Raw genomic sequence first — 15,749 nt, 5'->3', positions numbered from 1 at the left:
GCTCTATGTTCACTGCAGAGCCTGATGCAGGGCTCGATCCCACAACCCTGGGATCATGACCTTAGCTGAAGTCAAGAGTCAGACACTTAACTGACTGAGCCACCCAGGCGCCCTGTGACCTCTACTTTAAATGCCTTCTGAGTTAGGTTCAAAAACAAAGTCTGTTTCCAGTGCATTTACTGAAAGGTGACTTTCCCTCCTAGCTGCCACTCTGAACAGCCCAGCCTGCAAAGGGAAAAAGTCTGAGTCCGAGAGACTTGGACCCCAGGAGAAGTGTAACACAGATGTGGGCACACTGCACAGTTCCACATGCTGCTACTGACTTGCTGCACGACCTTGGAAGAGTCACTGCACCTCTCCAGGTCTCAGCTTCCACATCTGAAAAAGGAGTTGTTTGGTGTGCCTACCCCACGGGGACCCGTGCGCGTCCTGTGAAATGATGTGGGGAGCAAACTTAGCACAGCGAGCGCTCGGAGTAAGTGCTCGGTCACAGGAGCAGATCATCAAACGTGCGATGCCTGGAAATGAGACCAAGGGGCGTCTGGAGGCAGGACTGTGTCACTTCCCCATGAATCCTGGTGCCCAGCAGAGCATGGGGCACACAGCACGAGGCTCACCAAATATTTGGTGAGTTGTCAATAGAACGATGGGCAGAACAACCACGTGGAAAATCACTGTTGCTGGCAGCTGACCTATCTCTTTATGCACCTTTACTCTGTGTCCAGGCCACTCACACAGTACAGAATGACAGTCAAAGTACAACTCTGAGGGGTGCTGGCACTGGCCACCAGAATGGGCGCCAGCTGGGAGCATCAGTTCTGCACACTCAGGAGAAGCAGGGCCCCTGATTAGACTACATTCTGCTCACAGGGAAATAACACAGATTCTTAAGGAGAATATGGTGCCATTTCCAGAAACCCTGTCTTGCAATTTTTATTCTCTCAAACTGAGCCTGAACCTAGAGCCTGGAATTGTTAACCAGTATCCTCCAATGCACTAATTATAACAAACCTAATAGTATAGCTAACTACTGTATGAAAATTATAACAAAAATAATTGCTAGGGGCACCTGGGTGGCTCAGTTGGATAAGCATCTGACTTCAGCTCAGGTCATGATCTCACGGTTTGTGGGTTTGAGCCCGGCATCGAGCTCTGTGCTGATAGCTCAGAGCCTGGATCCTGCTTCCGATTCTCTCTCTCTCTCTCTCTCTCTCTCTCTCTCTCTCTGCCCCTCTCTCTCAAAAATAAATAAACATTAAAAAAATTATAACAAAAATAACTTGCTAACACTGATGAACACTCACATACATGCCAGCTACTTTACCAAATGCTTGACAAAAATGATCACAAACCTTTCAACAGTCCCATTAGGCAGATTATGTTATTATCCCCATTTTACAGACTAGTAAACTGATGTGGAAAGAGTAAAGTAACTTGCCTGAGGACACACGATGAGCAGCAGGGCCATCTAGGATTGCAACTCACTCTGTGCAGAGCCCCCACCATTAACTCTGAATGATGCCAAGGGGCTGTATGTCTCCCACACTAGAGACAGTAGAGGATAAATCTTGGAAACAAGCCCTTCCCTCGCATCCCAGGACTGCTCCGAAGAGACCAGCCTTCTCCAATCCCTGTCCCTCTCTCCCTGCCTCTTCACAGCCACCTGTTTCTCATGAAGACCTCCACAGGCTTCCAGGATGGACACATCTGGTATTCTGTCTTCGGCTGCTCAGCTCGGAGCAACTTTACCCGCGTCCAGAGGGTGTCCTGCTGCTTCTCCATGCTCCTCTGCACCATGCTGACCAGCATCATGTTCTGGGGTGTTCCCAAGGACCCAGCTGAGCAAAAGATGGACTTGGGTAACTCGCACTGTCATGACGGTCAGGGATAGTGCCACACCATTCCCGAGGTCCCACGACCACCCTCTGATTCAATAATTCAACAAGTACTCCCAGACATCAGAAACACCGTTACACTCATTACAGAGGAAGGATACGGGTCAAAATCAGGAAAGGAAAGAGGTGTGTGGGGCTGGGGCAGGGGGAGAGCAGGTACACAGCTTCCAGTTGTCTTCTCCCACAGGCGATCCGTGACCATGCTCACTCCTCCTGACAATGATGTGTGACAACACACATGGAATACTGCCAACCAGGGACACTCCCCTGAGCCCTGGTATCCAGAGTTTTATTGGGGCTTGCTCACACAGACATAGCTGACCCCCACATGGCTGACCTTAGCCTCCGGCCCCTCCAGAGGCTGAGGTGATGCCGTGTGGCCAAGGCCCTCACCACTAATCACTGTTAACACAGACTACGGAGTGTGGCCCAAGACCCCAGGTAAACAAAGGTGTACCTACCAGGCAGAACAACCCAAGAGCTTAGAGGTCACCTCCCAGGAGCCACTCTAGGGCCAGACGTCTCTGTGGGCAATGTGAGTCCTTACTGCACGGCCACCTTCTGGAAGTGGTGGTGGAGAGTCTCCCACTGACCCCTTCCCTCCTCTGTCCTAGGTAAAATTGAATTCACTTGGCAGGAAGTGATGATTGGACTGGAGAGCTCTCTCCTCATGTTCCCCATCAACCTCCTGATCGTTCAGATCTTTCGAAACACTCGTCCTCGGGTCACTAAGGAGCAGAATGCTGGGAAATGGGACAGGGGCTCCCCCAGCCTGGCCCCCTCACTGCAGTCCATGGAGGATGGCCTTCTGACACTTGAAGTGGTGACCAAGGCATGTCTTCAACCTTGGCGGTCGAGGGGTGTTCTAGCCTGGGCAGAAATGGCGGAGGGAGAACTGAGGCCTGAGGCCTGGCGACCCCACGTTGTCTGACAGCATCAGTCACCAAGATTCATCACCTACACACACATGTGTGCACGTGCACATACACATGTGCATGCATGTTTACATGTGCACACGTGCACACACATGTACACCACGTGTGCGTGCATACACATGTATAGGCATCACGCAGGTGCACATGCATACACGCACACACCTACAGACATGTACACGTGTGCATATACATATACAAAGACATAAACAAACATATACATACACTTGCACACATGTATATGTACACACACGTGCACACATACATACACAAAAACACCTACATGTATGCACCTACAATTTCTGGGAACCCTGTGTGTACAAAATATTACACCTTTATCATAGAAACCCATGGAAGGGACTCCTTCTGCATTCATGGACCAATAAACATTTACTGAGCACCTACTACATGCCACACTTTGAGAAATACAGCCTGGAATGTATCAGTTCAAATCCTAGAAGAGGGACTCTACAGGTGACAAAATGGAAGCTCAGGGTGGTCCAACGTCACATCTCAGTGGGCAGAGCTGGGATTCAAAGCCAGACTGCCAAGCCCTGGGGTGAATTCTCTTCACCACTATACTGCCCCATCACCTATAGCTCACGTTCCCCTTACCCAACCTGGGCTCACTTGCAGGATATGTGGAGACTCGTCAGCTCCCTGTTTAAAGCTCTGAAGGTGCCAGCACCTGCCTCTGGCTGGGAGTCAGTGACCTTGATGGACATCAACCAACTGTTGGCCTTGGTGGAAGATGTCATCTGTGTGCAGAACATGGTAGGGCAGGAGTCCTGGGAGGAAGCCAAGCAGAGAGAGGACTCTTTAACACGCACTCTTGGGTCTGTACAAGCGGAAGGTAAGTCCTGATGTTTCTGATCTGGGAAAGGGGACCGGGTGGAGACAGGATTTGGGCTGCATCCGGATCACTAGGGAGTCGAGAAGTCCTATGCAGTGTCTTCCACTGACCTCCCCTGCAACCACCTGCTGTCACCTCCCTCTCTGTACACAGGCAACCCCTTTCTTCACAACGCCACGCTGCCTTCCCACTAAAGGCCTTTCATCTAGAATGTGTTTTCTCCTCTCTTAGCTAATTCCCAATCAGGCCTTAGTCTTGGTTTAAGCACTCCTTCCTCAGGGGAGCAGCCCCACCCCCAGTGCCACAACGGGGCCTCCAGACACATACCCTTTAGCCCCTAAGCTTCTCTTGCGTCGCTCTGACAGTGCCTGCTGCCACATTGTGACTTGTGTGAAGAGCTATTTAAAATCTACAGCAACCTTGCTGGAGCGTGAGCTCTGTGAGGTGGGAGCCTGTCCCTGTCCTGTCTCCATCTGTCTCGTGCCTGGCCCCATGCAACACATAGAAAGCACACAACGAACGTGAGTGGGATGACATCAGCACAGCAGGTCATGATGGAATGCACAAAGCAGAAAGGGTAGCATTGGCCTATGTGTTAAGGGGAGCATTGGCCATCCTGACAACTCTGGGTATTGGCTCTGCGATTAACGGGCTGTGGGATGTGGGGCAGGTTACTTCAATTCTCCTTGCCTCAGTTTCCTTTCTGTGAAGTGCCGGGGGGTGCAAAGTCAAACCAGACCCATTTCCAAATGTAAGGGGCAGGGCACAAGATGGTGGACAGGGCAGTAGAAAGACAGTAAAGAACACGGAGTGGCGGGGTGAGAAGTCACTCCTCCATTCTCTTCCAACCCTTCTGGGAGCAAATCTCCGTTTGGTACTTGTGTGTCTTTAACACCCTTTTAATACTGGGTTAATTCTCTGGCAGAAAAACAGCAGGTCTCAAACTCAGAGCTTTTTGAAACAGTATTCCGCTAAAATTTAGTAACATCATTTCATTTTTATTGAGTTCTATATATGGCACATTATTCTGGTTTGGACTACTCTCTCTGACTCCCCACTTGCCCCTTTTCTGTTCATCTTCCACCCACATCGATGTTGCCAGTGTTCGGAACAGGCTGTCCAATAGAACTTCTCACAGTGCTGGAAATGCTCTGTATCAGTGCCATCCGGTATGACAGCCACTGGCCCCATTTAGCTCCTGAGCACTTGAAGTGTGGCTAGTGTGACTAAGGAACTGAATTTTTTAATGGTAATTTTAATTAATTTTAATTTAATTGATGGGGCCAGGGGCCATCATACTGGATAGTGTGGGCTAAGAATGCTGCCATTTTTAACACACAAGGCCGATCACTGTGTAAATCTTGTTTAGAATACAGACACGGAGTCTACAGAATGGGGAATTTGAATTCATAAACTCTTGGTCCCACCACTGATATAGTGAATTAGCTTCTGGCTGAGGCCAAAATCTGCATTTTAACCAGTCACTTAGGCAACTTTCGAGCACACTTCGAGTGTGGAGAGTCAGTGCCCTCAAGACAAGATCCCAACTCCTCACTGTTAACACTTACGGCCCTCATGGCCAGGCCCACGCTGACCCCACGGTCAGCTCCACCTTGACCCCCATGCTCCAGAGAGCTGGGCTTGGGCTGCCTATGAAGGCCGGCCCTGCAGGAGCTCCGCTGATGCCTGCACCGGACGTCTGGCCTTGAGTCTGGGGCTTGGTCTTCCTAGCAGAGGCCTCAGAACGTGGACTCTGGAGCCAGCCAGGTCCCGGGGCTCTCACAGCCGCACCAGCAATTGTGCAACTGTGGGCGAGGTGCTCAACCTGCGACTTGGCTTCCTCCCCTATGAAACGGGAGGATTGATCCATCCAGCCTCTTGGCTCATTTCAAGGACTGAATGAGGTCACAAGACACGTGCTCAGCCTGATACAAAGCAGGTCTTCAGTGGTGTTATGATCGATAGGGAGTGATGGTATCTTCCAGAAGCACTGCCTGAGGGCTTGCAACCTGAAGGCTGTTGATGTCAGAACCCATAGCTGTGGCCTCGGCTAGGCAGACCCAGGAAGGAGGGTGAGGGAGGAGGCCTGAGTCAGGGAGACAGAGTCGACATTGCCCCAGACCTTCCCCTGCATCTAGCCCGAGCCCTGCTGCACCTTTCTTCACACGGCGGGTTACCTTCCCGCTCACTTCTCACTGGTGACTGCCGGGGAGCCACGGGGCATGGGTGCTCTCTCCTGTCACCTCCCATATCTGGCTTCACGTACCCCTTGCAAAGACAAACGCTGGTCCAGTCGACCTGCGCTCTTTACTGTCCCAGGAGGAGGTGCCCCTGGGTGCCCGCCTTCCAGCTCAGGGTCAGAGACCCAGACCTGGTTCCGCTGGAAGAGGCCATGCGTCCCTTAAATACATGGACAACAGTGGAAATGTCAACGTTGTTTCTTTCTTGCAATGAGTCATTTAAAACAAAAAACATCTTTATGGGTTTTTTGTTTGTTTAACTTTTTAGGAAGCCGAAATGTGAACAAGCCAACTGTGGGAAAACATTCATGAGATTATCAAGGGAATTTGGCCAGTGACTGGCTATTTTGTGCTATTAAGGGATTATCATCACTCGTTTCAAAGGCTGACAATGACACCGTGGTTTTATTTTTAGAAGCACACTGTAGCATTATACCACATCGTAGAAGCACATGGAGAAGCATACTGAGATATTTAGGGACATGACCTGGGCCTTGGAATTTGCTTCAAAATCATCCCTGTGGAGAGAGGGCGGGCTGGGTGCAGGTGAAGCATGAGTGGCCACGAGTTGGTAATCCTGAGCCGTGGGTGTGTACAGGGTCATGTCCTCACACTCTCTGCTTTTGTAGGCTAGACCTTTTACATGATTAAAAAAAAAAAAAAAGTTGAAAACAAAAGGCTAAGACCGACACCAGGCAGATCTTGGCAGGAGGCAAATCTTGTATATATCAAAATATTTGCTGATGAGATACCACCATGTCTAGGATTTGCTCTAAAGTATTCCAGAAGAAGAAAAAAGTGGGGGACGTTGAAGGGCGGGGCAGAGACAGAACAAGATTAGCCCAAGGTTGGCTCTTGTGGCAGCAAGTGATGGGCATTTATTCTGTTCTCTTCTGCCCATGTGGAAGGAAGCTTTGAGAGCGCCCTTGCTAAAAGGTTAAGAGCAGCCTATGCGTGCTAACTGGCCATGGGAGCCTGGTACCTCTCCCCATCTTTCTGAGCCCAGGTCTCTCACGGCATGGCACACAGCAAGCGCTCGACACAAGAAAGCCGTCACTAACACTGCTGTCATTTTGCCAGGCTGTCCGCTCTGTCCTTCGGCACCAGCTGAGGCGCTTTCTCTCCCTTGTCCTCCAGAACAGGTGCCACGCCCAAGTGACCCTCGGAAGGACAATGCCTACAGGCGGTGTCTCTACCTTCAGCTGGAGCATATGGAGCAAGAGCTTCAGCTGGTGGGGCCCTGCGGCCTCTCCCAGTGCCAGAGCCACGCCCGGGCCCTCAGCCAGCTGCAGACCCTGAAGGGCCTCCTTGCGGGCCGGCTGGGCACCCCACCCCAGGCACACACCAGGTAATCCACTCCCCCCAGGTGCTGAGTGGGCACCAGAGGAGGGGCCTGCAGAGAGAAGGCAGCCCAGGAAACCTTGGAAGGATGTTCACCCAGATCTTCGCAGCAGAAGGGATTCAGGATTCCTGCACAAATTCAGGGAGGAAGGCTTTGAACAGGGCAGTTTGCCAAAAGGCAGTTTTCAGCCCTTGGCAGAGCACCTCACAGTGTATAGCCATATTCATGTGGGCAGTTTCCTAACTGTGCACCCTTGGACAAGTCCCTCAACTTCTCTGCGCTTCGGTTTTCTCATCTGTAAAATGGGAATGATAATTCCTATCTCCTAAGTCAAACTTAAATACATTTTTAGGGGTGCTTGGATGGCTCAGTCAGTTAAGCGTCCAACTCTCATGTTCGTGGGATCAAGCCTCCCATTGTGCTCTTTGCTGGAAGTGCAGATCCTGCTTGGGATTTTCTCTCCCTTTCTCTCTGCCCCTGTCCTGCTCACGTGTGCACACACTCTCTCTCAAAGATAAAATATTTTTAAAATACATTTTTAAAGATAATCAGTGAAATGTGAATACAGACAGGTTATTAGACAACATTAAGGAATTGGTAATTTTGATAGGTGTGAAAATTTGTTACTGTCATTCAGTAAGAAAATGACCATTTTTGAGAAATATTCTGAAGTAATTAGGGATGCTTTTATATTAGGTCTGGAATTTATTTTTAAATATCCCAGAGAGAGAGAGAGAGACAGAGACAGAGACAGAGACAGAGAGGAGAGGAGAGAGAGAGAAAGAGAAGGTAGATGAAATGAGTCTAACAGCCATCCCTTGGCTGTTGAAACTAATTGTTCAGGGTTTGTAGTGCTGATTTTTGTAGGATGAGAAATTTTCATAATAAAAAAACATGCGGGGCACCTGGGTGGCTCAGTTGGTTAAGCGTCAGACTTCAGCTTAGGTCATGATCTCATGGCTCATGGGATGGAGCCCCATGTCAGGCTCTGCAATGAAGGCACGGAGCCTGCTTTGGATCCTCTGTCCCCCCCTGTCTCTCTAAGATAAATAAACATTAAAGAAAAGTTTAAAAAATTATATAGTACCAGCCATCTAGGCTTCCCGTGAGTAATGGGAGCAAATCTGTGTAAAGCACCGAACAAACGTGACCTCAGTAGAATAAAAGTATGTAAACCGGAAGGAATGTAGAATGAAGCCCTTTGAGGCGGGTACAAGATACAGAGGAGAAAACTGAGGTCTGAGAGGTCAAGGAGCTCAGCCACAGTCATGCAGCTGGTGGGTGAAGTGGCGTGTGAACCTGAGCCTGGTAGGTGCGCCACCCTGATCATACCCCGCTCCTTTTCAGCTCTCCGATGGCGAGCAAGCCTCCTCGCGGCCTGCCCTGGTGGTGTGTCCTGGGGGGCTGGCTCCTGGTGGCGGCCACCAGCGGCGTGGCGGCCTTCTTCACCATGCTCTACGGCCTGCACTACGGGCGGGCCAGCTCCCTCAAATGGCTCATCTCCGTGGCCGTCTCCTTCGTGGAGAGTGTGTTTGTCACCCAGCCTCTGAAGGTCAGGCTGTCCTGGTCCCCTGTGCCCACACTTTCCCTCCTGCCAGCTGACCTGTCCTTACGCTTCTATCATCCCTTTATCTATTCATTACAAGCTTACACAGCACCTGGTTGGTAATGATGACATTAACTGCAGAGACAATCCGAGTTTGGGGACAGAGGCTCTGGGACTGAGACTCTAGGCCAGGCCTAGAGGCTTACCAAGATGTGGTACGTCCCCGTCACAGTCACCCTCAGGAGGGTCCTTGCCTCCGTTTTATGAGAACCCAAGGTTAGGAAGGTAAGGTCACAAAATCCTGCCCTGGGGCACACGTGTAAAATATGAATAAAACCGTATTTCCTCAATTCTAAGATCCTTTTAACTGTGAGACAGGCTAGCAATTTACAAGAACTTTACCTTCAGAAAAGAAAAATACCAAGTCATTAAATGTGTGCATCAATTGGAAGATGCACTCCTATTTCTGAAATGTAAAGTTACTACCAGAGTTGGAGGAATACTGAGCCCCGGCCTGGAGCTTGGAGCCACAGCTCCCGCTGGACAGAGTCAGGGAGGAGGAATGCTGTGTGTGTCGGGGGAGGTGGGGCACCTGCAAAAGGAGGGGACATTTACAGTGATTCTTTATACTTACAAGACTTGCCCAATCCCTCATCCTCATTTTACCAGTTAGTCCCCAGTTCTGCCCCAAATAGCCTTTATCAGAAGATATAGGGCCCCCTGGGGTGGCCTAGTCCATTAAGTGTCTGACTCCTGATTTTGGCTCAGGTCAGTATCTCACGGTTCGTGGGTTCGCGCCCCGAGTGGGGCTCTGTGCTGACATTCCCTTTCTCTCTCCCTCTCTCTGCCCCTCCCCTGCATGTGCCGGTGAATCAATGCAGGAGGAAGGAGGGAGGGGTGGAGGGAGGAGGAAGATGTAACTCAGTACTTGAGGTAGTAGGAGAGATAAGAGAGAGCTCTGGCAGCAGGAGGGCGCAGGCGGAAAGGCTTTGGTCTGAAAAGTACGGAAAGCCCAAGATTCACTATCTCTGCCTGCTTGGTGGCCAGGTGCTGCCACCCCCCTCCGCGCCGCCCCGATCCTCTCGCCTCATAGCCGCGCCCCCTCCTGGCACAGGATGGGCTGGTTCCCACTTGACTTCCCCAGAGCAAGGTTTCTACAGATTTGACCCCGATCCTGACTCCTCCCAGATCAGGAGTTGATAGGTGCCAGCTCGGGCCTGGGATTCACAATGGGTGTTTCCCAGGTGCTGGGCTTTGCTGCCTTCTTCGCGTTGGTTTTAAAGAAAGTGGAGGATGAGGACGAGCCCGTGGTCTCCCTCCCAGGACATCCGTCTGGCCCAGGTAATGGTGCACAGGTAGAGGCAGGGACCTGAAAACTGATGAGGCTGAGCCCTACAGGGCCCAGCCGCTGACCTTCTTGCTCCAACATTCCTTCATCCCTCATTGGGGAAGTACCCCTGACCCATCCAAAAAACAAATGACTCCTTCCCTGTCTCCAGGGCAACCTTGTTTCTTCTCTACCCCAGCCCTCTCTCTTGTGCCCAAGCAGGACCCCTTGGCCAAAAGAGGCCCCTTGGGGGCCGTGCTCTGCATGGCCATCTTCTCTGTGTAATCCCAAGAAAGCAGCTTTCTCCCCCAAGGCCCAGGCCCCTGGCCTTTAGAATGAAAACCAAAACAGAACATGCTTGCAGCTGGGCTGCAAAGAGTTCCAGGTCAAGGGTCTGCAAGCTACAGCCCAGGGCACAAATGGAGCCCACTGCTTGTTTTGGTAAACAAAGCTTTATTGGAACAGAGCCATGCTGACCCTTGTGGGAGGAGGGCCACGGAGCAGCACCTTTCCCTGCAACCTGATACCTCACTTCCCAACCCACACTCCAGAGAATGCCTACAACAAGACCATCACACAAAACAAGCAAATAGAACAGGATCAACACTCTAATAGTCCCACGCAGAGACTCTGACTTTCAGGGAAAAGAAAACAGAAACAAATCAACCAAAGACATACCTACATTCTTGTACAGACTTTATACAGCGGGGCTACCTCCTACAGTATCCTTCCACTCTGGGGTAGGGTTTGCATTTGTTTTTCTCTTGGTTTTGGCTCTGCAGATCCAAAAGGTCCATTAAAATCTTCTCCCCAAGATAAAAGAGTAATTTTTGTCCAAGGAGACACCAGCTTCCAGAACAATTAAATATTCATTTAGTCATTCCTGTGGCAGCTACTCAGGGAGTACTTGCTGTGTGCCAGGCTGTTCGATGGCACAGGAACATGATTTACATAAAATCCACTCACTGTAAGTGTGTAATTCACTGATTTTAGTAAATGTATAGAGCTGTGCAACCATCATCTCAATTCAGATTTGGAGCAGCTTCATGACCCTGAAAAGGTTTCCTCTTGACAACTTGAAGCCAATCCCTGCTCCCACCCCAAGCAACACAGCACTGGATGGAGCAGCTTGCCCTTGGAAAGCACAGCCCACTGGGGGAGACGCATTAAACAAGTAAACAACACAAGCACACATGCAAGTGTGCAATGTGAGAACTTACAGAGAGAACGGGAGAGTGCAGGCCTCTCTGCTAAGGTGGTGCCTCCATTGGTTCCTGGAGCCTGGTGCAGGGAGGGACTGCACATTGGGCACGTGCAAAGGCCCTGAGGTGGGACAGGGCTTGTCATTTTGTAGGACGACTGACAGTGTAGCCAAAGCATAGGGAATTAGGGGGAGAATGGTTCAAAATGAGGGCAGGGACACCTGGGTGGCTCAGTCGGTTAAGCCTACGACTTCGGCTCAGGTTATGATCTCACAGTTGTGAGATCGAGCCTCTAATTGGCTCTGTGCCAAGCATGGAGCCTGCTTGAGATTCTCTTTCTTCCTCTGCCCCGCACACTCTCTTGCGCGCACTCTCTCTGAGAAAGGAACGAAGAAGGGAGGGAGGAAAAAACAAAATGAGGGCAGAGAGGTGGGTGGGGAGCAGGGCCTTGTAGCACCTGGATCAATGCTGGGGTTTTGGAGGGCTAAATACGAGAGGCATGATCTATCTTGTGGTTTGAGAAACATTACTATAACTGCTTTTAGGAGACCAGAAGTATTGGGTCAAATGAACAAAAGACTACTGGAAAGGTCCAGACAAGAGATTATAGGTACTGGTAGTGGGGGTGGAAAGAAAGGCATAGATTCAAAAGACAGTGGGGACAATACACCCCTATCAGGATAGCTCAAGTGAAAAATGGCGATAATAGCAAATGCTGAAAAGGATGCAGAGAAACTGGACCATTCACACAGTGCTTCTGGGAATGTAAAATGGTACAGTCACTCTGGAAAAGAGTTTGGCAGTTCCTTTCAAATCTAAAAACGGTCTTACCATATGCCCCAGTGATTACATTCTTGGGCATTTATCCCAGAGACATGAAGACTTATTTTCATGCAGGAACTTGTAGCTACATGTCCACAGCGGGTTCATTTGAAACAGCCAAATGGCCATTCCTAGGAATCTACCCAAGAGAAATGAAAATATATGTCCATACCAACACCTGGACACAAACATTCATAGCAGCATTATTCATAATAGGCAAAACTAAGAACAATCTAGACATGAGTGGATAAAAACATACAGAAGTATATCCACACCAAAAAAAGGAACTAAATACTAATTACACAACAACATGGATGGACTCCAATCCATTATGCTAAGTGAAAGAAACCAGACACCAGAAACAATGCACTGCATGATTCCATTTATATGAAATATCCAGGAACAAAATCTATAGAGACAGAAAGCAAATTAATGGGGCTGAGGGTGGGAGTGGGGACTGACTTCATGGGGATATGAGGGAACCTTCTGGGTTGATTAAAATGTTGTACAATGAGGTTGTGGTGATGGTTGCACAACTCTATAAATCTACTAAAATCACTGAATTGTAGACTTCCAATGGGAATGTTTACGAAAATTATAGCTTAGTAAAGTGGCTTGGAAAAAGAAGATCCTTAGAATTAGACATGACAGGACTTGGAAATATTAGTTACCCTCCTTCTTCCATCCATCAAAATTTCAGAGCACTGGGATCTATCTCAGAGTCCAAGAGCACGGCGGGGGGCGGGGTGGAGCGTTGTGCTTTCAGTACGAGGAGAATTCTCCGTGGAAGGAGAAGGGGCAGAATTCTGGGTGTGGGGATGGAGGGGCGGAGGCGTGGAGGGCAGTGTTGGGAAATGGCTCCTGGCTGCAAAAGCAGAGGGCAGCTCCACCGCCCCCTGGGGGACAGTCCTTGTGTCCTTGCTTTCACAGACCCCTCTGCCTTGTTTCGAGCACGAAGGTGCAGCAGAAAGGACATCTACCAGCCACCTTTGGCCACTGACATCGAGAAGATGAAAACTACACACCTCAAGGAACAGAAGGCATTTGCCTTCATCAGAGAAATCTTGGGTAGGCAGCAAGGTCACCCACAAGCAGTCTCCCCACTCGCTGGTTGTCAGCAAAGACTTGAACAGCCAACGGTGCAATCTTTGACAGACCCACACTGCCTCTGGGCCTGTTTTCCTAAATATCAACTCGCCCCAGCTTCTCCCCCATGCTGAAAGTCCTTTGGTGGCCTCACATGAACCTTAGGGTAAAATCTGAGCTCCCCACTGTGGCTCTGCCCACCCCGGGTCACCTCTCTTGGCCCGTGTGCCCTGAGCTCTGTCACACCGTGTTCTACAGCTCCTGGGACTCCTTGCCCTCTGCCGACCCCAGGCCTTGGCACAGGCTAATCTAACCTGCCTGGAATGTGCCTCCCCTCCTCCCTACCTTTCCTTCTGGCTAATTCCTTATTCTTTTATTCTCAGCCCAAAGATTGGGTGTCTTCAGAAAAGCTCCCCAAGCTCCTGTTGACCAGGAGCTTCTGTATATCTTAGTCTGGGTTCTCCCATAAGCAGATTTGGGTACAAGCAGTTGGTTGGGGAGGTGATCCTGGGAACCACTGGCAGAGAAAAGGAAAGTACAGAAGAGAGAAGGCGGGCAACAGAAGATGTGGTGACGAGTGGGTTCCATGTGGGAACTGGAGCTCAGTCCTGCTTGGGACCTCTGTGGGAGTATGTAGTACACGGCCCCAAGTTGTCACTCGCAGGTCACTGGTGAGGGTTGCTTCCAGGGAGGACACTGACCCTGCAGCACTCCCAGCCTGCCTTCCCACTGGCTGAGCACATTACGGCCAGACAAACGGAGAGCAGGGAAGCTTGCATAGAAGTAGCAGCATGTACGGAATACAGAGAGCACAGGGGTACAGGCGGAGTTCCAATTCATCCCAGGCAGGGGCTGCTGGAATGTATATTCCTAGGCTCTGGACCCAGAGATTCTGGATCAGTAAGGCTCTGCATCCCCCTAAGATTTTGATATGTGGCATCCTAAACGAAATCTTTGTACCTAAAGGGCCCTTACATCACACTCACCTGTCTACAGGTAACCTCCCTGAGGGCAGGGAACACAACGGTCATTTTCATTGCTCTGTCCTCAGCATTGCAACATGGCAGAGGCCCATTTTTAAAAGACTCTTTTTAAGAAACATTTATGGAGCATGAATTCTGTGCAGGCACTATTTTTAAGTGGTTTATAAATATTAATTTATTGACTCCCTCATCACAACCCTGTGAATAGAATTGTCCCCATTTCACAGACAAGGAGATTAAGGCAGAGGGGTAAGTCACTTGTGAAAGTCACATGGATAGGAAGTGGCACAGCCAGGATTGGAACCCAGGCAGGAGGCTTCTGGTCTGTGGACTTTACTCCTTTCTGCTGTCTAAGGATTGGTTCCACTGTCACTGGGGGGAGGTGGGGGGCTGGCGAGTAGCTGGTCTACAAGGCCTTGCTATGCGCCATTCTATTTCCTGCCTTGGGCTTGGGACTGGGGCCCCTGTGTGACCAGGGCTATGCCTCCCTTCCCAGCATATCTGGGTTTCCTGTGGATGCTGCTGCTGGTCGCCTACGGGCAGAGGGACCCTAGCACCTACCACTTCAACAGACACCTCGAGCACAGCTTCACCCAAGGCTTTTCGGCCGTGCTGGGCTTCCAGGAGTTCTTCACATGGGCCAACACCACCCTCGTGAGCAACCTGTACAGTCACTACCCAGGTACTCTCCCCTCTCCCAGGACGTGTGTCAGCCCCCTTGTGCATATTCCTAAGAACAGGCATGGGTCACTGTCACCATCAGCATTACAGACAACCGATAACCACGGGACGATATGCTTTGAAGGAGTGACCCTCAGAGGGCTGTGTGTGCACAAGACAGGAGCCCTAAAGCTCCCTGGGTGCAGAGTGGAGGACTTCCTGAACGAGAGACAACCAAGCACGAATTGGCTACATGGAGGCAGAACCCAGGCAGAAGGGGTAACATGAGAAAAGGCAAGCCTGAAACGCCACAGCACATTCCTGGAATTATAAGGCACTGGGTGTAGGCTAGGAGTTGAGGACCAGTGAGAAGCAAAGCAGGAGACAGAAACAGGGGCAAGATCATGAAGGGCCTCAGAAGTCCACAGTTTATGCCTAAGCAAACAGGAAGCCACTGACAGTTTCTCCACGAGAGAATAACAACCAACTCTGTGTTTAAGAAGGATCATTCTGGAATCATGTGGAAGTTGAAGCGGAGAGTAGTTAGGATGCTAGGGAGAAATGATGGGGCTGATGCAGGAGTGAGGGGCTAGGGTGACGGAGAGAGGGGCATGGCTGCAGACAACACTGAAGAGGGAGAGTTGACGGGCCTTGTTGACGATTGGGATGTGCGCATTGAGGGAAAGGGCACAAAGGGTCTCCAAGGTGATGACTGGATGGGGGCCGTACCATTCCTCAAGAGAAGTTATGTGGGAACTGGATGATGCGTAAGTAGGGAGATGGTGGTGAATGTGTCCTATGGTTGGCCATGAACTACTCTTGACTATTTCACGACGGCTACACTGAAGTTCATGTTAGCGT

At 50.3% G+C, this 15,749-nt stretch overlaps 1 protein-coding gene across 1 annotated transcript in view; it reads left to right on the top strand.

The window, feature by feature from the left end:
* Positions 1 to 15,749, top strand: part of LOC121009972 (polycystin-1-like protein 2) — a 96,694-nt gene that overhangs the window by 64,098 nt on the left and 16,847 nt on the right. Inside the window, exons 28-35 of the mRNA XM_040443414.1 lie at positions 1,660 to 1,859; positions 2,510 to 2,727; positions 3,464 to 3,685; positions 6,868 to 7,268; positions 8,610 to 8,814; positions 10,053 to 10,149; positions 13,090 to 13,227; positions 14,725 to 14,910. Of these exons, the coding sequence (XP_040299348.1) occupies positions 1,660 to 1,859; positions 2,510 to 2,727; positions 3,464 to 3,685; positions 6,868 to 7,268; positions 8,610 to 8,814; positions 10,053 to 10,149; positions 13,090 to 13,227; positions 14,725 to 14,910 (1,667 nt within the window). The remainder of the gene's footprint in view (positions 1 to 1,659; positions 1,860 to 2,509; positions 2,728 to 3,463; positions 3,686 to 6,867; positions 7,269 to 8,609; positions 8,815 to 10,052; positions 10,150 to 13,089; positions 13,228 to 14,724; positions 14,911 to 15,749) is intronic.

The sequence above is a fragment of the Herpailurus yagouaroundi genome, unplaced genomic scaffold (assembly GCF_014898765.1).
Source record: "Herpailurus yagouaroundi ecotype Mexico unplaced genomic scaffold, PumYag 190, whole genome shotgun sequence".
Classification (NCBI taxonomy): domain Eukaryota; kingdom Metazoa; phylum Chordata; class Mammalia; order Carnivora; family Felidae; genus Herpailurus; species Herpailurus yagouaroundi.
Note: the sequence above shows the minus strand (reverse complement) of the source record. Positions and strands in the feature narration are given on the sequence as shown.